Genomic DNA, 26,297 nt, shown 5'->3' with positions numbered 1-26,297 from the left:
CCAGACGAGGTCTCATTTATGGAAGCTCCTCGGTCAGACCTTCGTGTTGTAGCGTCTTGCCACTCGAAGCTTGCATGCTTCCTCTCAAATTTTGCTGAGAGGCTTTCCTCATTAAGGGTAAGGTCGAACATCTGTCTTCGGACGGTAGGCTTGCCTACCTCGACCGGGATCATTGTCTCGGTCCCATACGTTAAATTGTATGGTGTCTCTTGCGTGGTCTTTTGGGGGGTGCATGTGTACGCCCATAGGACTTTTATAGCTCTCATGTCCATCGACCTTTCTCCTTGCCGAGACGCTTCTTTAACTCATTCAGGATGACCTTATTGGCAGCCTCGGCTTGCTCGTTGGTCTGGGGATGCTCGATCGAGGCCGTTATGGACTTGATGCCTAGGTCGACACAAAAATATTGGATCCCTTGGTCAATGAATTGTCATCCGTTATCCGTTATTATTTTGTTCGGTATACCGAACCAACACACAATACTTCGCCACACAAAATTTTGCATTGGTGCTTTGTGTAAACGGGCGATGCTGTTTCGAGCGGCATGGTACTACCATTGTAGTAGGGATTCCTTCACCTCAAACTCCCCCTTTATCTGGCCAACCATAACCTGGAGTTGCTTAAGTTTAACCCAGCGAGTGAGGCCTCGTACTCGGCCTGGTTATTGGTCGTCTTGAACCCAAACTGGAGTGCTTGCTCTAAGAGGAGGTCGCCCTGTCCTTCCAAGACGACTCCTGTTCCACATGTTCTCTTGTTTGAGAAACCATCGACATAGAGCATCCACCCTACCGAGAGGTCTGGCAATGAGGTGAGCTCGGTCGAGAAGTCGGCTAGGCACTGGGACTTGATGGCACCTCTTTGTTGGTATTGGATGTCAAATTCAGAAAGCTCGACTGACCATCCTATCATCCGTCCTGCAAGATTGGGTTTAGATAAGATTTTAAAGATGGGGAAGTCGGTTCTTACCGTGATGAAGTGGTTATGGAAGTAAGGGCACATTTGTCTTGTTGTTAAGACGAGGGTGAGAGCCACCTTTTCGATCATCTGGGACCTCGTCTTCTCCCTCCACTTCCTGCACTAGTGCAACAATGACCGCCTCCTCGGAGACCACTAGGTACACAAGGATACGTTGGTCGGGCCTCTGCTACTGAATGACCACTGGCGATGCCAGAAAATCCTCAGCTGCTTGAAGATTTCTTCACACCTGTCGTCCCAACTGAACTTGGCCGCCTTTCCAAGTAGCTGCACCATTGGCTTCGTTCGTTCGGCCAGGCGGGGGACGAACCTGGAGAAGGTTGTTAAGCGCCCTAGGAGCTGCTGCAACTCCTTTATGTTCTTCGGGCTCCGCATGTCAGTAATGGCCCGACACTTGTCAGGGTTGGCCTCTATCCCCCTATGGGTTAGCAACTCTGAACGTGCATTTTCTGGGGTTGAGCTTCATGTCAGCCCCTCTTAGGGCCTTGAACACCTCCTCAAGGTCTTCAACGTGTTGGTCAAACAAGTCGAACTTCACAACGATGTCGTCCACGTATATCTTGTACATAAGGCGTTGGTAGGTTGCCCCAGAGATCTGGAGGTCGAACGGCTTGACCTCATAGTAATAGTTGGCATCGACCGTCATGAAGATCGTCTTCTCTTTATCCCGAGGGTGCATCCTTATCTGGTTATAACCAAAGTAAGCATCCAGGAAAATGAGAATCTTATGGTCGGTTGCTCCATCCACTAGCCGGTCAATGTTGGGGAGTGGATACGAGTCCTTCGGGCATGCACTGTTCAGGTTTCTATAGTCCACGCACATCCTCCAATTACCGTTCGACTTGGTGACCATGACCACATTGGCCAACCAAGTTGTATACCGAGCCTCGCGTATGAACGCTGCCGATATAAGCTTCTCGGACTCTGCTCTAGCTGCGAGACGCTTTTCATCGCCATAATCTCTCTTCTTCTACGCGATCGATCGCGCCTCTTTGAACACTAATAGCTTATGAGTGATGTTGTCCGGGCTTACACCCGGCATATCAGATGGTGTCCACATAAACAAGTCTACATTCCTCTTGAGCATGGCATGCATTATCTCGGCCTCAACAGCTGCCATGGTCGTGTCGACACAAGTACTGTGCTCCTCATCCAAGAGGGGTACTCGTCGTAACTCTTCTCTGGCCTCCAGCCTATCCTCGGTCGTTCTGGGATCGAGGTCTACCAAAGCAATCGTGGGTTCCACAGGCATTGGCTGGACCTCTCGAGGAGAGTTGTGTCTTCGAGAAGACTTACGCTTGGGGGAACGGTCGTTCCTTAGAGGCTCCACTCTAAGGCTCTAGGCATAGCATTCCCTTACTTCCTTTTGGTCGATATGGATCGTAAGGATGTCCTCCGATGGTGAAGGGAACTTCATCGCCAAATTGGGCGTTGATACGATCGCCATTAGTTGATTGATGGACGATCGTCCAAGAAGGATGTTGTAGGAGGTATTTGCAATGATCACCAAATTTTGAATCTTGATAGTCTTGCAGCTCTTCCCCTCGCCGAAGGTGGCGTAGAGCTCGAAGTAGCCCTTGGTACCCACTCTCTCACCCGAGAAGCCAACCACATGGTCATCGTATGAAACCATCTCGACCTCGGGTATCCTCATAGCGTTGAAGGTCTTCCAGTAGAGGATGTCTACTGCGCTTCCTTGATCTACCAACGTCTTTCTAATGGTGACTCTGTCAATATTGACCGATATCACCATGTGGTCGTCCTACCGATAATCAATGCCCTTAAAATTATCATTGTAAAAGTGATAGGTGGCATCCTCGGTCGGAATATCACTGCATTTACCTGATGTAGCGCCTTAAGGTGTTTATTCCGGGCACTGTTCGTACTTCCTCCACCAGTGAATCCACCGGCTATTGTGTTAATGATCTCTCGATTTCCCCCTCTCTCGACCTCCCGAGGGGGATCATCTCTTCGTGGAGGGTTGTCCCTCCTAGACTGTCGCTCGTCTCGGCGATCTCGGTCATCCCGTGTTCTTGGAGGTGAACGCATACTTTTAGCGGGCTTGTCCCTGCGAGGGGAATGCCTCGCGTCTCGGCTACCCCTAACGAACCGGCGCGGTGCCTGGCTTGGATGAGCTCGTCGATCTTATCTTTAAAAGCCTGACACTCTTCTGTAGAATGCCCACTGTTCTGGTGATACCGACACTGCTTTCTTCTTTCCATATTACTTGGGTTGGCTGCCTTCCTGGGATGAGGGATCAACTCGACATTGAGCGCCTTGTCCAGGATTCTTCCCCTTTCAACCATCAAGGGGGTATATCTCGAGAACCGGCTTCCCCGGTTATCTCTGCGTCTATCGCCGCGGTGGCCTAATCGGCCTTGGCATTCTTTCTCATCCTTATTCTTCTCCCCACTAGCTTCGGCAAGGGCATGTTTGCGAAACTCCCTCAGCTCCTCCAACTGCATGAACTTAGTTGCTCTCTTCCTAAGTTCGTCAAGGCTAGTGGTTGGCTGCATGCAGAGGTTGTCGGTAAACGGTCTCAGTCGCAGAGTTGCTAACATGAGATGCATGGCAACATCCGGGCTAAAGTTTTGTACGCTTATTTCCATCTTTCTAATCCTGTCAATGAAGGTTCTCAGCAATTCTCCCTTTTCCTGGCGAAGGCCCACTAGGGCGATGGAGTTCAGATGATGCAGCCTGCTGGTGGCAAACTGGGTCTCGAACTTCAACACCAGTGTGGTGAAGCTATCAATAGAGTTGGGTGGGAGCTTGTGAACCAACTATGGACTCCTCCCTTCAGGGATGTAGGAAACACTCAACACAACACTACATCGTCTGAGGTGTAAAGACTCATATGGGTGGTGTAGGCATCCATATGCTCATTCGGGTCGGTGGTACCGTCATATCGGTCTCGGCGTTGGTGAAAGGGTGTCGACGGGACGAATCGAAGGTGACATTCGTCCTGGTCGACTTGTTCAAAATGGATTCGCCATCAATTTCATGAGTGGGAACCTTATCCTTGCTCTCCTCAACCGGTCTCGGGTTGCGAGGAGAGGTGTAGGACCTGACGACAACGTTGGTCAGCCCAGCAGATGGTCCTCCCTCCACCAACCTCCTCTTCATCTCTTCATTCTCCGCTCGGAGAGCCTACATCTCCTTCTCGTTCTTCCTCATTCTTTCTCTTCATCTCGGCCATCTCTCTCTGCAGAGACAACAATGCTTTGGGTTGATACCGAATGGGGGGGGGGGGGGTGAGGGGTACCTGCAAAAGGTACTTCGACGCTCAAGTTAGTAAAGGGCGCTCGACACTCGCTTGTATACAGTAATTAATGACGTACCTTCTTCTTGGAATGTGCACTATTTATATTATTATAATGGACTTACCTTGTTGGATTGGATTAGTGAAGTGGACCTTACTTAGAGGTGTATTACCTAGTTCTTAATGGTAGTTTAGATTTACTGACCTTAATTGAGCGTTAATGGACCGAGGGTGTCGATCTTCTTGCTCAGACGTGCATATTTCGGTCGGCCCATCGCATGGACCGAGGAGTGGGTCATGTCGTTCGGCCTATACCAGTACAAATATAAGAGTAATTTTGAAAAAAAAAGTCTTATATTTATTTCCTAATCATTTAGTTTCTTTCTATAGTTTTTATACCAAAATAAAAAAAAGGAAAAAGGGTGAAGGTGAAATAGAAGTAGGATGCTAAATAACTCTTTACCATGAGCATGGGCATAACTTAGTTTGATATTAATACAGAATACTTGAATTTATTGAATATGCTGGTATTGATATTTTTTTTTAAATTGAGTATAAGAATATAATGAATGTATACATTATACATTTTTTTTAAATTATTAAAATAATTTAATTATTTATGGTCTTGTCGGTTGACTTTCTCGCTGGTTGACTTCTGGTGACAAGCTCTATCTCTGTTTGTCCCTTCCTGAATCTACGTCTTTTCACGCTGCTCATGGCTCTGTTGAAACAGAGGGTGCCCTACCTGTTAATTGCACTTTGACGATCAAGTCAGTACAAGGCTTATAAGAATTTAAGAAGTAGTAAGTTTCAGTCTTAGAAACAACATACCTTAACTTGGGGTCTCAAGCCCCTTTTATAGCTTGCCTCTTGTAACAACTTTCTCTCACGAGAATCTAATCTCAACTAAACGCATACTCAACAAGAAAATACTCTATTCAGAGGTACACTCTCTCGGTGCTACAACAGAACTGAATCTTGTTGAACCAAGTGGTGTTCAAGCTTTGAAGAATCCAAACCCTTTGAAGGATGTTGAAGCCTTTGCTGTGCTTGGTGTTGCTGTGCTGGTTTAGCTTAGTTCTGGGGTAGTTTATATGTTGTAATCCACCCTTTGATTAAATCTAAAGCATAGGCAATCTCAATCTTTGTGAAAGTAAAATGTTTTCAAACTAAGTTAAAACAACCAATTGTTTTGTCGAAACAACTGATTGTTTATATTTAGGTGTTTTGACAAAAAGATTGAAAACTATTTTTAAAATGGTTGAACTGTTAAGAACCAAAACAAACGATTGATTCGAGGAAACAACCGATTGTTTGTTTTGGGACCATAACAGAAAAACTGTTTTATCTTTGACTGAGCTTTAAATGTTTTAATTGCTTACGCTCCAGTCATTAAATGCTTTGACCAATCTTTTAATGCCATTTAAGAGTTTGTTAAGATTTGATAACAAACTACATCTTAGAATAAATTCATAAAAAATAATTTGACAATTAATCTTTGACAAGTTTTTTGCTAAGAGTTTTTGAGTTTTTCAAAGAGCTAAGATTGTAAAGAGTTTGTGATTGATCAAAGTTTATGGAATAGGATTCTGCTTGTATTGATTTCAGATTTTCTTCTGTTAGAACTGTAATCCTTGTATTCTCTGTGAAACAAGTTTCCTTTCTGTGTTTGCTAAGATTGGTTGTGTGTTCTTGAGGGGATCAAGATCAACAATATTGGTGTAGGTGTGTTGGCCAAGGAGAGTGTGTTTCTTGAGGTGTTCAAGGTCATTCTCTTGGTTGTTGTGTAAGTGATCAAGTTGTGATTGCTTAGTGGATTTCCTTGGGGTTCTGAGCAGACTGGATGTAGCTATGGGTTTGGAGTGAACCAGTATAAACAACTGTGTACAATCTCTCTTTCCCTATCTCTTCAAATTCAGTTTTGTTATTTTATAACTGGTATAAACAACCGATTGTTTCGGTAAAACAACCGATTGTTTTTCCAGTATTGTGCTTTTGCTTTATGTTTTGCAAAACTGATTCCTTAATCAAGGTTTTCTTGAAGTATTTTCATTCTAGGCTTAAAAGTTTATGAAAATATTTCTTAAACAATTCACCCCGCCTCTCGTTTAAGGCCATATATTGTAACAATTGGCATGAAGAGATTGGTTCTTGAAAGTTATTCAAGTTGATCCAAAAATCTTTTTTCTATGGCTGGAAAACTATCTTTTGAGGAAGGTGCTTCAATCAACAAACCACCTTTATTTTGTGGATTGAATTATAAGTTTTGGGAAGCAAGAACGAAAATCTTTATTGAATGTATTGATCAAAGAATTTGGGACTCAATTGCGAATGGTCCTTACATTCCAAAGTTCAAAAAGGACAATGCTTTTATTCCAAAACCTTTGTCTAAATGGAAAAATGATGAATGTAAGATGGTCCAGCTTGATCGGTCTGCTCAAAACATTATAGCTTCTGCACTAGATACTAATGAATTTTTCAGGATATCAAAGTGCAAAACTGCCAACGATATGTGGGATACACTCAAGGCTGCTCATGAACCAAAGGAAGCAATGACAAAGAGTCAAGCAAGTAGGAACAGAAGGCAAAATAAGAAAAGCCTCAATCTTTGCTTCATGGCCAGAAGGGAGGATGACTCAAGTAGTGTAAGTTCATCAAACTCCTCAAACTCTGAAAATTATGGTCAATTACTTCAAGCCTTTCAAGAAACACATGAAGAAGCCAACCGATTGGCTCTCTTGAACAATCGGTTAAAAGAAAAGAACAGCTGGCTTGAAAACAGAGTAAAGGCACTGGAAGAGGATTTAGAACATTCAAAAACAGATTTTGAAAATCTGGAAATCATTTACAAAAACTCCTCTTGCAAGTGTGAAACTAGTTTGTGAAAATTGTGAAAATCTTGAAAAGAATGTCCACTATCTTGTTAAAACAGTGGATAAGCTTTCTAAAGGCCAATCCAACTTTGAGAGTGTTCTAGCATCTCAAAACTGTGTTTTTGGAAAATCTGGATTGGGTTTTAATCCACAAAACAAACAAGATAGATTTTCAAAATCATTTTCGAAAATGCCAGAAAAGCAATCGATTGGACCATCGAAACAACCGATTGTTACATGCTTCTATTGCATGAAAAGAGGTCATTCTGTGAGGTTCTGTAAAATCAGAAAACATGTTGTTCCTAAAGGTCTTATGAAGTGGATTCCTAAGAGAAATAAAGCTTTAATTGATGAGTATAAACCAGATGGACCCACATTCCTAAGGGGACCAAATCTTTGTACTTGAAAATCTCTTTTGTAGGAAATCTTGGAGGAAAGCAAGCAACTATGGTATTTGGATAGTGGATGCTCCAAGAACATGACAGGGGACAAATCAAAGTTCCTGTGTATCTCCTTTAAGCAAGAAGGTCAAGTCATGCCTATAGAGTATACAACAAGAGGTTGATGACTGTAGAAGAATCAGTTCACGTTGTCTTTGATGAGGTAGACCGCAGAATCAATCAAATCCCAAAGACCAGTGCTGAAGAAGATGCACATAGCATCAGTTTGGAGAAGCTGGAAATCTGTACAGAAAAAACAACCGGTTTATTCGCAGAAATAATCGATTGAAATTCTGCAACAAAGTGAGCTGTCCAAGGAGTGGAGGATTCCTAGAGATCTGTCAGTGGATAACATCATAGGGCAGATAAAGGAAGGTGTCTCCACACGTAGCTCCATCTCAAACTTCTACATGCACACAAATTTTGTCTCTCAAATTGAAGCAAAGTCAATTGAGGAAGCTCTCAAGGATGAGAAGTGGGTTGAAGCTATGCATGAAGAGCTAAATCAGTTTGCAAGGAATGAGGTATGGTTTCTTGTCCCTAAAACTAATGAAATGAATATTATTGATTCAAAATCGGTTTTCAGGAACAAGCTAGATGAGGATGGTGTGATCACAAGGAACAAAGCAAGGCTAGTTGCCAAAGGCTACAATCAAGAAGAGGGCATAGATTATGGTGAGACCTTTGCTCCTGTTGCTAGATTGGAGGCTGTGAGGCTGCTGCTGGCCTTTGCATGTATGAGTGGTTTTAAACTCTTCCAAATGGATGTCAAGAGTGCTTTCTTAAATGGCTACATCAATGAGGAAGTCTATGTAGATCAACCACCGGGCTTTGAAGATCATAAGTATCCCAACCATGTCTTCAAGTTGAAGAAAGCTTTGTATGGACTGAAACAAGCTCCAAGGCAGTGGTATGAAAGGCTTAGCAACTTTCTGCTATCTCATGGATATGAAAGAGGAATGGTAGACAAGACTCTCTTCATCAAGAAGTCAAATGCAGAAATAATTCTTGTGCAAATCTATGTGGATGATATCATCTTTGGTGCTACACAAGATAGATTGTGTGAAGAATTTGTGGCTGCAATGAAAGGTGAGTTTGAAATGTCTATGATGGGAGAACTATCTTTCTTTCTTGGATTGCAGGTTAAGCAAACAAAGGATGGAATCTTGTTAAGTCAATCAAAGTATTGCAAGGAGATTCTCAAGAAATTTGAAATGGAGAATTGCGAAGAAGCAAGCACTCCAATGCCATCAAGTTGTTACATGGATGTTGATGCTGCTGGAAAGAGTGTAGATCAAACAAAATACAGAGGTTTGATTGAATCTTTGCTATATCTAACAACTAGTAGGCAGACATCATGTTTGTGGTGTGTCCATGTGCAAGATATGAAGCAAATCCTAAAGAGTCACACTACAAAGCTGCAAAAAGAATTATGAAATATCTCAAAGGAACATCATCTGTAGGATTATGGTATCCTTCTCACTCTCCAATACATTTAATTGGTTATTCAGATTCTGACTTCGCAGGTTGCAAGCTAGATAGAAAGAACACAAGTGGCACTTGTCACCTTCTTGGCTCAAGCCTAATCTCATGGCATAGCAAGAAGCAAGCATGTGTTGCTCTCTCTACTGTTGAGGCTGAGTATATTGCTGCTGGAAGCTGTTGTGCACAGATTCTATGGCTCAAGCAACAACTTGCAGATTTTGGTTTACAAATCAGCAGGGTTCCCTTAATGTGTGATAACACAAGTGCCATCAAACTTACTAAAAATCAGATTCAACACTCAAGGACCAAACATATTGAGATAAGTTATCATTTCATCAGGGATCATGTACAAAATGGGAACTGTGAAGTGAAGTTTGTGGAGACCAAACTTCAGTTAGCTGACATCTTCACCAAACCATTACAAAAAGAGAGGTTTTTCTTCTTAAGAAATGAGTTAGGTATTCTTGATCTTAATAATCTCTCCTAAATCTGTTTTTGATACATGCTAAAGTCTATTTGTGAAGACAAATAGGGGGAGAATTAATTGATTCTTGTATATCTTTATCTGATATTCTATAATCTGTTAAAATCTCTGATATGAAAGTGTTTTCTGCTGCTGCTAATAGAAACAACCGATTGTTTCGTGTAAACAACCGATTGTGTATCATGCTTTATGCTTGGAATATGTAAAAATCTAACTTGCTGCTGTAAGATGCATTGGGTAGTGTAAATGCTATTTTTGTAGGTACTGCTTCAGATTCAATCAGAACAAACACAAGAACCAGTGATTTGTATTCATCAAATAGGGGGAGATTGTTGAACCAAGTGGTGTTCAAGCTTTGAAGAATCCAATCCCTTGGAAGGATGTTGAAGCCTTTGTTGTGCTTGGTGTTGCTGTGCTGGTTTAGCTTAGTTCTGGGGTAGTTTATATGTTGTAATCCACCCTTTGATTAAATCTAAAGCATAGGCAATCTCAATCTTTGTGAAAGTAAAATGTTTTCAAACTAAAACAACCGATTGTTTTTGTGGAAACAACCGATTGTTTATACTTAGGTGTTTTGAGAAAAAGATTGAAAACTGTTTTTAAAATGGTTGAACTGTTAAGAACCAAAACAACCGTTTGATTTGAGGAAACAACCGATTGCTTGTTTTGGGACCATAACAGAAAAACTGTTTTATCTGTGACTGAACTTTAAATGTTTTAACTGCTTACGCTCCAGTCATTAAATGTTTTGACCAATCTTTTAATGCAGTTTAAGATTTTGTTAAGATTTGCTAACAAACTACATCTTTGAATAAATTCAGAAAAACAGATTTGACAATTAATCTTTGACAAGTTTTTTGCTAAGAGTTTTTGAGTTTTTCAAAGAGCTGAGATTGTAAAGAGTTTGTGATTGATCAAAGTTTGTGGAATAGGATTCTGCTTGAATTCATTTCAGATTATTTTCTGTAACAAGTGTAATCCTTGTATTCTCTGTGAAACAAGTTTCCTTTCTGTGTTTGCTAAGATTGGCTGTGTGTTCTTGAGGGGATCAAGATCAGCAATCTTGGTGTAGGTGTGTTGGCCAAGGAGAATGTGTTTCTTGAGGTGTTCAAGGTAATTCTCTTGGTTGTTGTGTAAGTGATCAAGTTGTGATTGCTTAGTGGATTTCCTCAGGGTTCTGAGGAGACTGGATGTAGCTTTGGGTTTAGAGTGAACAGTATAAACAACTGTGTACAATCTCTCTTTCCCTATCTCTTTAAATTCAGTTTTGTTATTTGATAACTGGTATAAACAACCGAATGTTTCGGTAAAACAACCGATTGTTTTTCCAGTATTGTGCTTTTGCTTTATGTTTTGAAAAACTGATTGCTTAATCAAGGTTTTCTTGAAGTATTTTCATTCTAGGCTTAAAAGTTTACGAAAATCTTTCTTAAACAATTCATCCCCCCTCTCGTTTAAGGCCATATATACTAACAAATCTTTCCTCCAAGGAGTGCATAAAATAATAATAAAATAACCACAAGGGCACCAACTCATGTATCAACATCAGGGGTCCATTCTGCTTACGTGGGCACCCTACTCATGGTGCTACACTATCTTTCGTTATACATGCAACCTAACCACTACGTGCCCTAAAACACATGGGCTTAGGTTAAAAGAAAACATTTACTTGACCTAGACACCACATGTTCTAAATGTACCCCTAGGTTCACAAATACCCTTTACTTGTAGCCTTATGCTTACCTATAAAACGTTATATCAATTATGCCAAGATGGGTTTACTAACTAAAATGGACTCAACCACATGGCCCATTTTACTGGCCAACAAACGAGTTGACCTGGCTACGTCATGCACCGAGATCCGACCCCGAGCATTGAGCCTTGAGCACTTTGTCCAGTACACAAGCCCCTCAGACTCTAGGTGAGCTTGCCTAAGCGAAGAGTCCTTCGAGTGCTCTGGCAGCTGACACGACGGTTTCTCAGTGGGTAGGTGATAACCCAGTAAACCTCAACTAGCTTAAGCCAATGCATGTCCCGTTACTTAACTTAGTAAACCTCGACTAGCTTAAGCATAATAACTACTATAAATGTGGACAACTCGTCTCTTTATCTAACTCATCTCTACATTAAGAAATCAATGTTCAATCAAGGCATGAAAAGCCATGTGGTTCCCAAAGAACTAACCTTTTGCTAAGGATGATTCATCTATCTTTTTAGGGTATCTAACTTAGATAGTGATTTACACCTCGAGTTAACCACTATTTATCATAAGCATAAGCAGACAATTCCAAATCATTCCACAAAGCGTCTGAACTCGAGTGTCACTCTCAGAACAAGCTACCCCAACTTACCATACTCTTAGACAAATTATCCACAAGGCGCCTTGCTCGGGTGATCGATCGCACATCGAGTTAGGTCGTCTTACCTTGCTCTGAGCAAAACAACTTAGTCATAGCGAATCAAACTATAGAGCACTCATGCTCAAGTAGTCGTACTGACACCGAGCTAGGTCGTCTTACCATGCCAACAAATAATCACCCTACTCACAGGGCGCCTACTCGGATAATCATTCCGAGACAGGTCGTCTTATTTGTCAATAGATAATCAACTTACACATAGGGCGCCTGCTTGGATAATCTTACTGAGACAGGTCGTCTTACCTGACAGTGGATACTCAGGACACCTGCTTGAAAAATCATACCCAATCAGGTCGTCTTACATGACAATAGATACTCAGGGCGCCTACTTGGCTAATCTCACCGAGACAAGGTCTTCTTACCTAACAACAGAAAATCAACTGGGCGCCTACTCGGATCATCTTACCGAGGAAGGTCGTCTTACTTGACTTCAGACCAAACAACTTCAGCGTGCTTGAACTAAGAATCTTACCAGGCAAAGTACGTCTTACTTGACATCAGGCCAATCTTTAGAGTGCTTGAACTCAGAATCTTACCAAGCAATGGTTGTCTTACCTGACTTTAAGCAAAACAATCACAGAGCGCCTGGACTGACAATCTTACCGAGCAAAGGTCGTCTTACCATACCTACTGTTTACCAATTCAGTGTGCTTACTCGACTAGCCGAGTTACGACTTACCTGCCCATATATAGCCAATTTACTTGGAGGGCACCGACTCGAATAGTCTTACCGAGAAAGGTCGTTTTATCTGCCAATAGATAATCGGTTTACGCACTGAGTCAATTTCTAAAGAATCATCTTCGCTCGGATCATCTAACTTGGATGTTGGCTTACACACCAAGTCAACTCTTAAACAATGAGCATTTAACTCGGGTGTTGGCTACACACCGAGTCAGCTTTTTAAACAATCACCTTTGTTTAAAGCATCTGACTCGGGTGTTAGCTTACACACCAAGTCAACTCTTAAACAATCACCTTTGTTTAGAGCATCTAACTCAGGTGTTGGCTCACAGACCAAGTCAACTCTTAACCCATTACCTTTGTTTAGAGCACCTGACTCGAGTGTTAGCTTACACATCAAGTCAACTCTTAAACTAACACCTTCGTTGTGCATTAGTACCCCACAGGGTTAATCTCAACTTTCATTTGCAGAGCGCCCGAGCTCGAGTGGTTTTACCAACACCGAGATGGGTCGTATTACCTGCCCATAAATGAACAATTTTTTCGCACAACGCCTACTCAGATATTCTAATCGAATGAGGTCATCTTATGTGCCTTTAGCCAAATAATCTTAGTTACAGCTAAACATGATTCAGGGCACCTGAACTCATAATCGTACTGAGAAAAAATTGTCCCATTTGAATCATCATGAACTTCAGAACACCTAGACTTACGGGGGTGTCCTAATTATTCACGTGCCATGCATGCAGGCTTTCCTTGGAAACCGTAACCCTTACGGGCCTTAGTGCCTCCAGGGAACACTTACTTGGCGTACCCGAATGTACTATACACACCCCATACATGATCCTCTGGTGATTTAGGTCTTTCTGGTATCTGGGTGTTAACTCATGTTAACTCATACTATCTGTGGGACCTAGCTTATGTGGCCCATTATTACTGTCAGACCACCGAGGTTTGATGTCGACGTCTGATGTCGACCTCTTTAGTCGATGTCCGAGGTCTAGCCAGTACACAAGCCCCCAGGCTCGAGCTGTAACTTGTTTCAGCGAAGAGGCTAAGTGATTGCCCATGGTGACCTACGTGGTGCTAGAGTGACGGGACATGAACAGTGCACCGAGGTGACGTTTCACCATACTTTTTAACCAGCATACACGTGGCAGGATCAATGACTAAGACTCGTTGCCGCTTGCGCTTCTTCGTTTACGTTAAACCCCTCAAAACCCCTACGCTCCTTCACTCTTTCATTACTTCTCTTAACATTTCTCGAACATTTTCTTCTCTCAAACACTCTCTCTTCCTCCTCAACCACTGTGACCCTTCGAAACCTAATTGCTCAAAGGTATGTTCTTTACTTTATGATCACCCCTGCTTTATGATTCTAATGCTCATAACATGCTATAACTGTTATGGGACTGTTTATGTTTTATGCACTTTACATTTTACGCTCTTGGTTCGCGCATTCTTTGCTTTACTTTCTTTTGAATTTTTGAGGCGCACCAACCCTTTCTCTAAACTCTGCCTTTTTCTTCCTTTTTCCATCAACTTCTGTAGCTTTTCTTCTCGAGATGGCTCGAACAAAAACACTCCAAACCCACCTCCTTTTATTACTACATATCTTTATATTGTTGGGCTCCTAAGAGCCTTCTAGCCTAGACCAACCAAATCACTTCCTTTAAGGACATAGAGGCGTATAACGAAGGCGAGTCTGACGAGAAATATTGCATTTTCGAGAGGGAGCACGACAGGTTCGTGAAGGTCATGCCTTGCAGGAAAGGCGAACCTGTGTGCGTTGACGACTGCGCAGACCCAGAAGATCCCTTCTTCTTCATGTATTCCACCACCTTTAAAAGGCTCAAGCTTCGCCTACTATTCACCGGGTTCGAGCATGCGCTTCTCACTGAGGTCAACGTGGCCCCTGCCCAGCTGCATCCCAATAGCTGGGCATTCGCCAGGGCCTTTTCTATTTTCTGCAACCACTATGGCCATACGCCATCGGTGGATGTTTTCCTATACTTCTTCGAAGCGAAGAATCCAGGGAAGAAGATGTGGATGAGCTTCAATGGAGTTGTTGGGAGAGTTTTGATGTCCCTCTTCCAGCAATCGTATAAGGGCTTCAAAGGGAAGTTCTTCAAAATAGGGTGCAGCAAATTCGACCCCAACCTGCTGGACGGGTTTCCTCTCTCTTGGGTGGAGAAACTAGGGCTCAAGAAACGTAGGTGCCTTGAGGACCTAACCCCTCGTGACCAAGAAACATGCGAGTTTTTCTCCAACTTGGGGGGGTGTTTAGCACCGCTGAGTTGATCAAGCTCGAGTACAGCCCCGGGCCCCTTAAGGTTTATATTGGTATTCCCCTTTCCCCTGCCTTTGCTTATCTTTATTTGTGTGTTGTGTTGGTTCAGTCTCTTATGTATTGTTGTTTTCTTATTCAGAGATGGTAATGAACGCTGAGAAGAGGAGGCAGCTAGCTGCTGTGGCCCTCCAACTTAAGGCTGCCCCTGGCCCCTCTACAGTTGATGTTGCAGGAACTTCTGCCCTAGGCAGAAGGGAATAGCTAAGGCCACTGCCTCTGAAGACGAGGAGACTTGCTTTGGCCTCGTCTTCAAGAGGAAGAGGAAAGTTGATGTTGCAGTTCCTGCGGCTTCAAGCTCAGATGACCGCACCCCTTCCTTCAGGGAGCACCCCCCTAGTGCCTCTTCCCCTTGTGACCTTGTGGTACAAGAAAGTGGGGGGAGAGTGCCGCTGGGGCAATCATGGCGCTCCTCCTGCTGACGCGGTCGCCTTCCTCCAACGGGTCCTTCAATCCTTCCGAGATCAGGAGAGGATGGAGAGCATGGATGAAGATCCCCTACAAGAGCACGCAACCAAGTGTCTTGGGGACTTTCTCGTTGTGTCTAGCCTTACCATGACTAAGATGCAAAAGCTGAAGGAGGCAGCTAGCCAAGACGCCCTCCAAATCAAGGGGCATAAACACTGCGAGACTACCCTTTATCTAGAGGCGGCGGATCTTCCCAAAGCTGAGCAAGCGACTAAGAAGCTCCTCTTCGAGAAGTCTCAGGAAGTTATAAGGGTTTAGGGTTTAGGAGCAGCCGCCTTGTTTGAAGACGCAGGTGGAGCTTACTAAGGGCGCCGCCTTGTTTGAAGATGCCATGGCTCAAGTTGCCTGTGTGCATCCTGGGGTGGATCTCTCCAAAACTGGGCTGGCGAGAAGGGTCGCAGATGGTCAGCTAGTGGATGCTGACTCTTGATGACTTCTCTTGTAATTATCTGACAGTCTGATGAACAATTGTCATTTGTAAATATATATATATATGTGTGTGTGTGTGTGTGTGTTTCTATCTATAAAATGTTCTTTTACTTTGAACCGCTCCTTTTTGGTTTTAACTACTTTGCCTGTGTTGAATTAGTCTAACAACGTTTTAGGCCCTTTCTAACTTAGATAGCACGCTTCTTTACTCACTTGACCTTAACCTTTCTTCATCGTCTTAGGGTAGAGGTGGTGCTTGCTTGAACTATTACTTCGCCCTATCCTTTGTCAAACAAAGATAAGGGAAATGTCGCTCTCGACCTTGGCGTATAAGGGCAAGGGAGATCTTTAACTATGAACCACACTGTCCTCAACCTTGTTCTACAAGACAAGGGAGAGGCTCACTTAGCTGGTATCGACCTTTCCACATAGGGGTAAGGGAGATATATAACTGGGAACCATACTTACCTTGCCTTACGAGACAAGGAAGGGGTTCCTCTCTCTGACCTCACTGTAGCCGTATAGAGGCAGGGGAGAATTTTAACTGGTAACTGTTTTGTTCTCGACCTTGGCGTTCCCACACAAGAGGGAGGCTCACTAAGAACCATGCTATTCCCAATCTTGGTGTTTCTAACCCAAGGGAGATGTTTACTTTGCTTATTGACCTCGTTCTTGTCATATAGAAGCAAGGGAGAATTTAACTGGAACCATACTGTTTTCGCCCTTGGCATTCTCATGAAAGAGGGAGGCTCACTAAGAACCATACTATTCCCAGTCTCGGTGTTTCTAACCCAATGGAGAGGTTCATTAACCACTGTACAACAAATTTACAATAAATTTTCAAAGATATGTCTTTTAACTAAAAACTTTATTGGGTGACCTCGTTAAAAAACCCTGATAAGGGAAAAAAGTATCCCCTAAATTGTGTACAATGAAACAATTAACTAATGTAAAAACTTTAAATTTACTTTGTTCCAAGTTTGAGGAATCGTCCCACCTTCTAGGGTCTTGAGCTTGTACGCTCTGTTCCCAAGCGCCTTTGTCACACGGAATGGACCAGTCCACTTGGAAGACAACTTGTTCTCTAGCTAGTACGGGTGGGCCTTTCGCATCACCAAGTCGGCGACCTAGAACTGCCGAGGTCTCAACTTGGAGTTGTACTTGTACTCCACCTTTCTCTTCAAGGCTTCAGCCTTGATACGAGCCTCCTCCCTGACATCATCCAGTAGGTCCAGGTTCACCTTTCTTTCTTCGTTGGATTCTTCCACCACGAAGTTCTGGAAACGTGGTGAGCTCTCCTGGATTTCTACAGGAATCATCGCGTCCGAACCATACACCAAGCCTAAAGGGTGTTTCCTTGGTAATGGACTGGGGAGTGGTGTGGTAAGCCCACACAATTCTAGGAACCTCTTCTGACCAGGTCCCCTTGGCTTTTTCCAGCCTTCTCTTTAGACCTCTAAGTAGAACTCGATTGGCACACTTGACTTGCATGTTTGTCTTGGGGTGTTCGACTGATGCAAACACCTTCTTTTATCCCAAACTCTGTGCACAACTTGCCCAACTGTTAGCTTGCAAACTGGGTGCCATTATCGGACACCAAACGTTTTGGGACTCCAAAGCGCCATACTATGTTCTTCCACACAAAGTGCTAGACCTTGTGGGCTGTGACCTGTGCTACTGGCTCAGCCTCTATCCACTTTGTGAAGTACTCAATGGAAACCACGAGGTACTTCATCTGTCGAACTACTAGAGGGAAGAACCCCAGAATGTCGATCCCCCAGGTATGAAACGGCCATGGGCTATGAATCAATCTCAGCTCTTCTGAGGGCGCCTTATGCCAATCAGCATGTTGCTGGCACTGCTGGCACTGCTTGCACCGCTGTGCATACCTCGTGCAGTCTTCCCTCATGGTTGGCCAGTAATATCCTGCACAAACGGCCTTTGATGAGAGAGCTCAACCACCGATGTGACTCCCGCATATCCCTTTGTGAAGTTCTGCCATAATGCGCGTGCATTGCTCACCACTTACACATATCTGGGTAGGGTGAGTATACCATGTCTGAACAAGTCCCCGTCTATCAGGGTGTATTTGCTCAAATTTTTCTTGACTACTCTGCCCTCTGTGGGTTCCAGCGAAAGTATCCCATCAGCCAAGTAGCCTCAATAGGGTGTCATCCAGGTCTCGCGCCCTTCAACTAGGCAAACGTGCATTGACTCTTCCCTGGATAACGCGTACGTGTTTATGATGTGTGTTTTTAGTGTTTCTTGAGTCAACGACCGGTGACTTCTCTTAACACCTTCTGAGGACCTTATCTGCTGGACTTCTTGTTGGACTTCTGTTGTGTTGTCCGTGGTGGTTCGAGGTGTCCTCGAGGTCTCTTGTATGACTGTCCTTTGTCTGCCCCCCTTGCCTGAACTGGAGATTGGAGGGGGAGCCCAGTTGACAATGTACTGTTCTCTGAACAACGTTGAGAATTGATCAAACGAGGTAATGTCCGTCAGGAAGACTGACGAACCAGTCCAACGCTGTGCCTGACAACGTACTCATGAACAGTTTACAGTGCATGGCGTCAGAGCATCCTGAAAGCATCATCTGGGTGTCGAAAGCTGTGATATGGGCCTCTGGGTCCTGTGCACCTGTGAAGGTGACCTTCGGGCCCATGAAGGTGGCTGGTATCACAATGTCCATGATCGCCTAAGAGAATGGCATGGGGCAAGCCTAACTGGTGTGGCCCGAGCTCGCTTATCCACCGCACGTTCCCCCACTTGCTGCAAACTCCTGCGCAGTTCCTCATTAGTTCCACGCAACTCTTCATTGCTTGCATGTGACGCGGCCAAGTCGACCTAGAAGGGATCCTGATTGACTCTGGACGCTGCTACTGCCTACTGAAGGGCATGTATGGACTCCATGAGTTGTTGCATGGTGACGTTGTTCCCTCCTTCTGGGGCAGCTGATCCTTGCCTTGTGTTCCTTATGTTGTTGGGTGGCTCTCAACACGATTGTGAATGGGACCTAGGTTTATTGGGCCCCACGATGGGCGCCAAATGTTCTCGCCGATTGACTCAGCCACCGTTGACTTCAAAGGCAGATGGTGGCGCCTCATATCTACTGGTGGTTTCTACTCTCTCCTTGAGTAGCGGAAAGTGGCTCCGTTGAAACAAAGGGAGCCCTACCTGTTGATTGCACTTCGACGATCAAGTCAGTACTGGGTTAACAAAAAGTAAAGTACGTAAAGCAGTTTCAGTCTTAGAAACGGCGTACCTTTTCTAGGGTTCTTACCACCCTTTATATAGGTTGTATCTAGGTCAACTCCCTGTCCCACGAGGATCTTTCCTTTAGTGGAATTATGGTTACTGGTGAGGCATCCTATGATGCGTTGCACAAGCTTAGCGCAGCCGCAACATAAGACTTGCCTGTTCTGGAGTGCAATCTCTCTAACAATATAGCTGCCAGGGTACCAACTCATGTACCAGTGTTGCGGCGCCATCTGTTTTATGGGTGCCCTAATTATTCATGTGCCATGCATGCAGTCTTTCCCTGGAAACCCTAACCCTTACGGGCCTTAGTGCCTCCAGGAAACACTTGCTTGTGTCGTACCCGAATGTACTATACACACCGAGGTCCGATGTCGACCTCTTCAGTCGATGTCCGAGGTCTGGCGAGTACAATAATGATCATGATAACAATATCACAACAAATTTAAATGATAATTAGTCATTCACGTCATCTTCAAAATAACATGATAACAGATTTACACATATCCGTTATTTCAATAATAATATGATAACATATTGAAACAATAATAATTATATCTTTCATCTTCAGACTAATATCACAACAGACTTAATAGATAATAGTCATTTATGTTATCTTTGGAATAACATGATAACAAATTTACATATATATGTTATTTGCATAATAATATGATAACAGATTTACACAATAACAATGACATCTTTTTATCTTCAGAATAATATCACAATAGATAAATCTTTATCTTTTATCTTTAGAATAATATCACAACAAATAAAATATCTCTTTATCTTTTATCTTCAGAATAATATCACAACAGATATAATATATCTTTATCTTTTATCTTCATAATAATATCACAACAATAAAATATCTCTTTATCTTTTATCTTTAAAATAATATCACAACAGATAAAATATCTCTTTAACTTTTATCTTCAGAGTAATATCACAACAGATAAAATGATCTTTTATTGTTTATCTTCAAAATAATATCACAACAGATAAAATATGTCTTTATCTTTTATATTCATAATAATATCACAACATATAAAATATCCTTTATCTTTTATCTTCAGAATAATATCACAACAAATAAAATATTCCTTTATCATTTATCTTCATAATAATATCACAACAAATAAAATATCTCTTTATCTTTTATTTTCAGAATAATATCACAACAGATAAAATATTCCTTTATCTTAATTACCTTTTCTGGGCTGACCAACATCTGAGTCGAGCTCACGACTCACCTCTTGGGCTCAAACACTGAGATGACCTCCCCCAAACACTTGGATCGAGATGACGAGCTCTCCTGCATAGTACACATGCCCCCGGTCTTACCTACCACTAGGTAATCATTTCCTCACGGGGCGCCCATACTCGAGTGTCGTACTGCCACCAAGCTAGGTTGAATTACCGTGTTCTAATTCAAGTAGATCAATAAAACTTAACCATCACATTGTTCAAAAAGAAAGCATTAAGCAAGAATACCTTAGCTAAAATACAACTTGAGGTTTGCCACATTCCACGCTCAAGGAATGACCTCAACTGGTCATCCTTGGCTTCTTCGTTTTCCGCTTGGAGGGCTCTCATGGTCTCCATGATATTCTACAAAGTGAGGTCCTCGCTCCCTTCAAATCCAAGTGAACCTTGCCTCGTGTTCCTCATTACATCAGAAAACTCAAACACAACTGTGGATGAGATCAGGTTTTACTGGGCCCCACTGTGGGTGCCAAATGTTTTTGTCGGTTGACTTTTGGTGACAAGCTCTAGCTCTGTCTATCCTTACCCGAATCTGCCCTACATAGAGGGGGCCCTACGTATTGATTGCACTTCGACGATCAAGTCAGTACAGAACTTATAAGAATTTAAGAAGTAGTAAGTTTCAGTCTTAGAAACAACGTACCTTAACCTGGGGTCTCAAGCCCCTTTTATAGCTTACCTCTTTCAACAACTTTCTCTCACGAGAATCAATTGAAAGCATACTCAACAGGAAAATATTTTGTTCAAGGGCACAATCTCTCGGTACTGCAACATAACGAAATCTTTCCTCTAGGAAGTACATAAAATAATAACAAAATAACCACAAGGGCACCAACTCATGTACCAACATCAGGGGTCCATTCTACTTACGTGGGCACCCTACTCATGGTGCTACACTATCTTTCGTTATACATGCAACCTAACCATTACATGCCCTAAAACACATGTGCTTAGGTTAAAAGAGAACATTTACTTGACCTAGACACCACATGTACTAAACATACCCTTAGGTTCACAAATATCGTTTACTAGTAGCCTTATGCTTGCCTATAAAAGGTTATGTCAATTATGCTAAGATGGTTTTACTGACCAAATTGGGCTCAACCACAAGGCCTATTTTACTGGCCTAACAGCCGAGATGACCTGCCTAAACCATGCACCGAGATCTGACCCCCGAGCACTTAGCCTTAAGCACTCTGTTCAGTATAATTTAATATTTTATTTTATAATTTATACTGTGATTTCTATGTTAGTTAGTAGAATGTAAAATTTTGTTTTTCCTTTTTATTCTCTTATTTTGAATACAAATCTATTTTTTTCTCTTTCTATGATTTTTTTTTTTGTTCTCTTTCTATCTTCATCCTTTTGAACCTCGTTTTTTTTTATAACACGATCACGTTCCTGCACCAGTTGGAAGATTCTAAAAATCATCTAAAGCCTCTGGGTACTATACTTTTTACTCATTCGATATTGTAGTTATAGAGAACATAAAGCCCATATAAGGGAAGCTTTTTAAGTCCTAGTTAGATAGTTTAATATAAAGTCTTTTTCTGGTGAAAATTTTGTAACGTAATTTTTTTTACATTCTAAGATTAAAGTTCTTGAGTTTGATGTTCTAAAATAAAGCTTTTCAGCAATAAAATGAAGAACATATGTGGAGATTGAAGAACATTGGATGCAATTTGTACTTGCAAGACGTGCTCGGATCTTTATCCCAAACATTTAAGTGTAGTAACTCGGTTAGACAGGCCATGTGAGAAATACCCAATAAGGCTCAGGGTACGTATGGACCCAATTACATGTTATGAGGTCAGCCTAGATATTTGGCAGTCCATATGGAAAAGATTATTAGAGTAAAAACATCTGAAGGAATAAATGAATTAGTTAAAGCGTATATATATATATATATATATATATATATATATATATATATATATATATATATATATATATATATTGTTCCCGCCGGTTGACCGGGATCGTCTTTGCGCGTGGCTTGTCCTCGCGAGCTAGGGCACCTTCGTTATGCTCCGTCCGTGATACCCGAAAAGAAGTGAAAAAAGGGACGCCCTAGCGGCCATTTGCACTCCGACGATTAAGTCAGCTAGCGAGAAACATCAAAGGTGACACACCCTCTGAAGGTGGTCGAAAGTATCTGTGCTGGAATACTAAAACTGGGTTGCCCTAATTGCCTTGTGTTCACAATGGGTGCGCAGCAAAAGCAAATAGGGTTTGTGTTCTGTGTAGGCTCCGAGAATTAGGTCAAAACTCAGTCCCCTTTCAAACGTCCCAAGGTCTCCTTTTATACACCTTTCGCATTTAAAATGCGTTAAAGCGCATTGAAAGCGTATAAAAATATTCCTTGGAACGTTCGAATCTTAACTGAATTAGCATGTACCTTGGAAAACTTTCACTGAAACATTTAATGAGCACGTGCTAATTACCACGTGTTCTTCTGACTTGATCGTTACTCTGTGCGGAGGGCCTCACAGCGTCGTAACCCAGCTAAGGGTTAATCCATTGTGTGAGCCCTCCTTCCTTGGAGTGCATCTGGCGCGTGAGGTGACCTTCTGGGCGCCAACTCATGCGCTCTAAGCTCGAGTCACTTGCCCTGGGGGTGTATCTACCTTTCTCTCGTACCACGCACGTGGTTCTCCCCTGGTCGTGGCCCTGTCATGGGTCGTATCTGTCCTAGGGTGATGTGATTCCACTAGCCATATAGAGAATGATTCTTGACATTCTTAGGAATCACCTTGAGCTGGACATTATAGAGACACTTTTCTTAGAGTTGGATCATTGTTCTAAGACAAGAACTCACCAAAAACTAGTACCAAATCCCAAACTCATTTGGATGCTCCACATATTGTCAAATTGAATCAACAAAGAGAGGTAAAATTGAAAGGACAGAACAAAATTGAATTAGCAAACATATGAACCGAACAAAAGTGTAATTAAAAGACAAGAACAGAACATAGGTGCTGAAAAAAAATTGAAAAGCCGAACCAAACAACTCAAGAACACAAGACAACATGAACAATTGAAAGAGAAGGAAGGAAGGAGAAGAGAGTGCTCATGAAGATGGAAGAATGTTGGATGATCTCGCCACTAGAAGTGTGGAATGCTCCTAGATGAGAGTGATGCCGCCACTTGAGGACTCCAATGATCCATCAAGATAAGACTAGAGAAGAAGGCTCCAAAAGCACTCCAAAGTTCACTCAAGTGAAGCCCAACCCAAGATCAAGCCTAATGCCTCGAGGAAGGATCCTTCCTTTGGGCTTGATCTTGGGTTTGGCTTCATTGGAGAGCTTTTGGAGAGCTTTTGGAGCCTTCTTCTCTAGTATTATCTTGATGGATCATTGGAGTCCTCAAGTGGCGGCATCACTCTCATCTAGGAGCATTCCACACTTCTAGTGGCGATCCCCTCATCTGGGCGACGCCTCTTCTTGGCGACGTCTCATCTTGGTGGCGCCTCAAGTTTTCGTCTTTGTTTCTTTAACCTTTGATCTTATATGAGAAAAAAAAAACTAGGGCAAAGATATCTTAAACTTCTCTTTTCTTTATTTGGGTGACCTCATTAAAAAACCCCCGGGAGGGAAAAAGAGTGTCCCCTTTACAAACTTCAACTGGAATAACATCAACTGAAATAAAACTTTAAATTCGCCGGATTCCAGCTACGTGGGATGGGGCCCCTTTCTAAAGTCTCTGACTTATACGAACCATTCCCTTTGGCCTTGGCTATCCTAAACGGTCCAGTCCACTTGGGAGACAACTTGTTTTCTAATTCGTAGGGGTGGGCCTTCCTCATGACCAGATCACCAACTTGGAACTTTCGCAGCTTCACCTTGGAGCTGTACTGACGCTCCACTCTTCTCTTCACGGCCTCAGCCTTAATTTTCGCTTCTTCTGTAGCTTCGTCTATCAGGTCCAGGTTCACCCTCCTTTCTTCGTTGGATTCTTCCGCCACAAAGCCCAGGAAACGGGGCAAGCTCTCATGGATCTCCACTGGGATCCTGGCGTTCGATCCGTACACTAAGCTGAAGGGTGTCTCCATGGTGGAGGATTGAGGCGTGGTGTGGTAAGCCCATACAATCCTTGGTACTTCATCTTCTCACACCCCTTTAGCCTTCTCTAATCTGCGTTTCAAACCCCTCAACAAAACTCTGTTTACTGACTCGACCTGCCCATTTGTCTGGGGGTGTTCGACCGATGCAAACACCTGCTTGATTCCTACTTCTGCACAGAGTTTCCTCAACTTTTGGCTCGTGAACTGGGTGCCATTGTCTAAAATGAGACGCCTTGGTACCCCGAAACGACACACAATGTTCTTCCAAACAAAGTGTTATACCTTGTCCACGGTGATCTGTGCCACTGGTTCGGCTTCTATCCACTTGGTGAAGTACTCGATGGCAACGATCAAGTACTTCATCTGCCTTATCGCCAATGGGAATGGGCCTAGGATGTTGATCCCCCAAGTATGGAAAGGCCATGGGCTGTATATGGATCTCAGTTCCTCTGACGGTGCCTTGTGCCAGTCAGCGTGCATCTGACACTGCTTGCAATGCTGGGCGTATCGTACACAATCCTCTCTTACTGTTGGCCAGAAAAATCCTGCACGTATTACCTTGGATGCGAAGGATCTTCCTCCCACGTGGCTCCCACAAATACCTTCGTGGAGCTCAGCCATTATCTTGGTGCACTCGTCGCCGCTTACACATGTCAAGATAGGGTGCGTAAACCCATGCCTGAACAATATCCCGTCTACCAGGATGTACCTTGCGGCGTTCCTCTTAATCTTCTTGCCCTCTTCTGGTTCTGCTGGGAGAATTTCGTCCACTAGGTATCACCTGTAAGGGGTCATCCATGTGTCGCCTTCCTCCAAAGCACATATCCGTACGCCCCTTTCTTCTTCTGGCGAGGCCGCATAAGTACTGATGCAGGGTGCCTTTGCCGTATCTTGGCTCAGAGAGCGATGACTCCTTGGTTTTCCTCTTGTTGTACTAACATGAAGGACGTCCACCCTGTTGTCTGCAACGAACTTCCGCGGCGTCTTGAGGGTCTCCTGTATTACGGTCCTCTGCCTTCCCTCCTTGCCTGAGCTGGCCAGCTTGGCAAGCAGGTCAACTCTGGCATTTTGCTCCCTGGGGACATGCACCAACTCAAACGCAGCGAAGGCTCTCTTCAACACCTCGACGTACCTTAAGTATGCGGGCATTTGTGGGTCCTTCGCCTGATACTCCCCTATTACTTGTCCCGTAACCAATTGTGAGTCGCTCTTCGCCAAGAGGCTTTGCGCCCCCATCTCCTTGGCCAAAAGCATCCCATTGATTAGCGCCTCGTACTCCGCTTGGTTGTTGCTTGCTTTGAAGGCGAAGCGTAAAGCCTGTTCAATCAACACTCCATTAGGCCCCTCCAAGATGATCCCAACATCGCTCCCCTGCTGGTTGGAGAACCCATCCACGGAGAGCATCCACTGTGACCCTAATTCCCCTTCTTGGGGGTTTCCCCCTGGTGACAGCTCTGCCACGAAATCTGCATAGAGTTGCCCTTTGATGGATCCCCAGGGCTCGTATCGAATGTCAAACTCCGACAGTTCCACTGCCCAGCGAACCATCCTCCCAGCCACGTTTGGCTTTTGGAGCACCTTCTGGATAGGAAGGTTTGTCATTACCACCACTGTGAAGGTGTGGAAATAGTGGCGAAGCATTCGTGCCGAGAATACTACTGCTAGTGCCGCCTTCTCTAGTGACTGGTATCTCAGTTCTGGGTCTTGTAAGGCCTTGCTCACGAAGTAGATGGGCTTCTACACCTGGTCTTGTTCCTGGACAAGTACAGAGCTAATGGCCCACTCAGTCACCGCAAAGTACAAGCGGAGGGGGACGCCTACCTGTGGCTTGCAAAGCACAGGTGGCGTCGCCAA

At 43.4% G+C, this 26,297-nt stretch overlaps 1 protein-coding gene across 1 annotated transcript; it reads right to left on the bottom strand.

Moving 5' to 3' along the window:
• Nucleotides 1-2,314: 2,314 nt before the first annotated feature.
• Nucleotides 2,315-26,045, bottom strand: LOC137835445 (uncharacterized). The gene is made up of 3 exons (XM_068643966.2): nucleotides 25,576-26,045; nucleotides 3,027-3,720; nucleotides 2,315-2,737 (listed from the first exon to the last, which is right to left on the bottom strand). The coding sequence occupies exons 1-3, from the start codon at nucleotides 26,043-26,045 to the stop codon at nucleotides 2,315-2,317; spliced, it is 1,587 nt and encodes a 528-aa protein (XP_068500067.2).
• Between the last annotated feature and the right edge of the window lie 252 nt (nucleotides 26,046-26,297).

Source organism: Phaseolus vulgaris, chromosome 11, assembly GCF_051622355.1.
Source record: "Phaseolus vulgaris cultivar YP4 chromosome 11, ASM5162235v1, whole genome shotgun sequence".
Lineage (NCBI taxonomy): Eukaryota > Viridiplantae > Streptophyta > Magnoliopsida > Fabales > Fabaceae > Phaseolus > Phaseolus vulgaris.
The sequence above is the reverse complement of the archived record's forward strand: the minus strand, read 5'-3'. Positions and strand labels throughout refer to the sequence as shown.

Excerpts from the sequence above, each read along its gene's own strand:
- LOC137835445 (XM_068643966.2), bottom strand. The coding sequence starts at position 26,045 with ATGACAAACCTTCCTATCCAGAAGGTGCTCCAAAAGCCAAACGTGGCT. Across the intron at positions 3,721-25,575 it reads CAAATGCCCGCATACTTAAG|CTTCACCACACTGGTGTTGA; the intron begins GTACGTCGAGGT and ends CTCTATTGATAG. Across the intron at positions 2,738-3,026 it reads CAGGGACAAGCCCGCTAAAA|GACGACCACATGGTGATATC; the intron begins GTATGCGTTCAC and ends GATTATCGGTAG.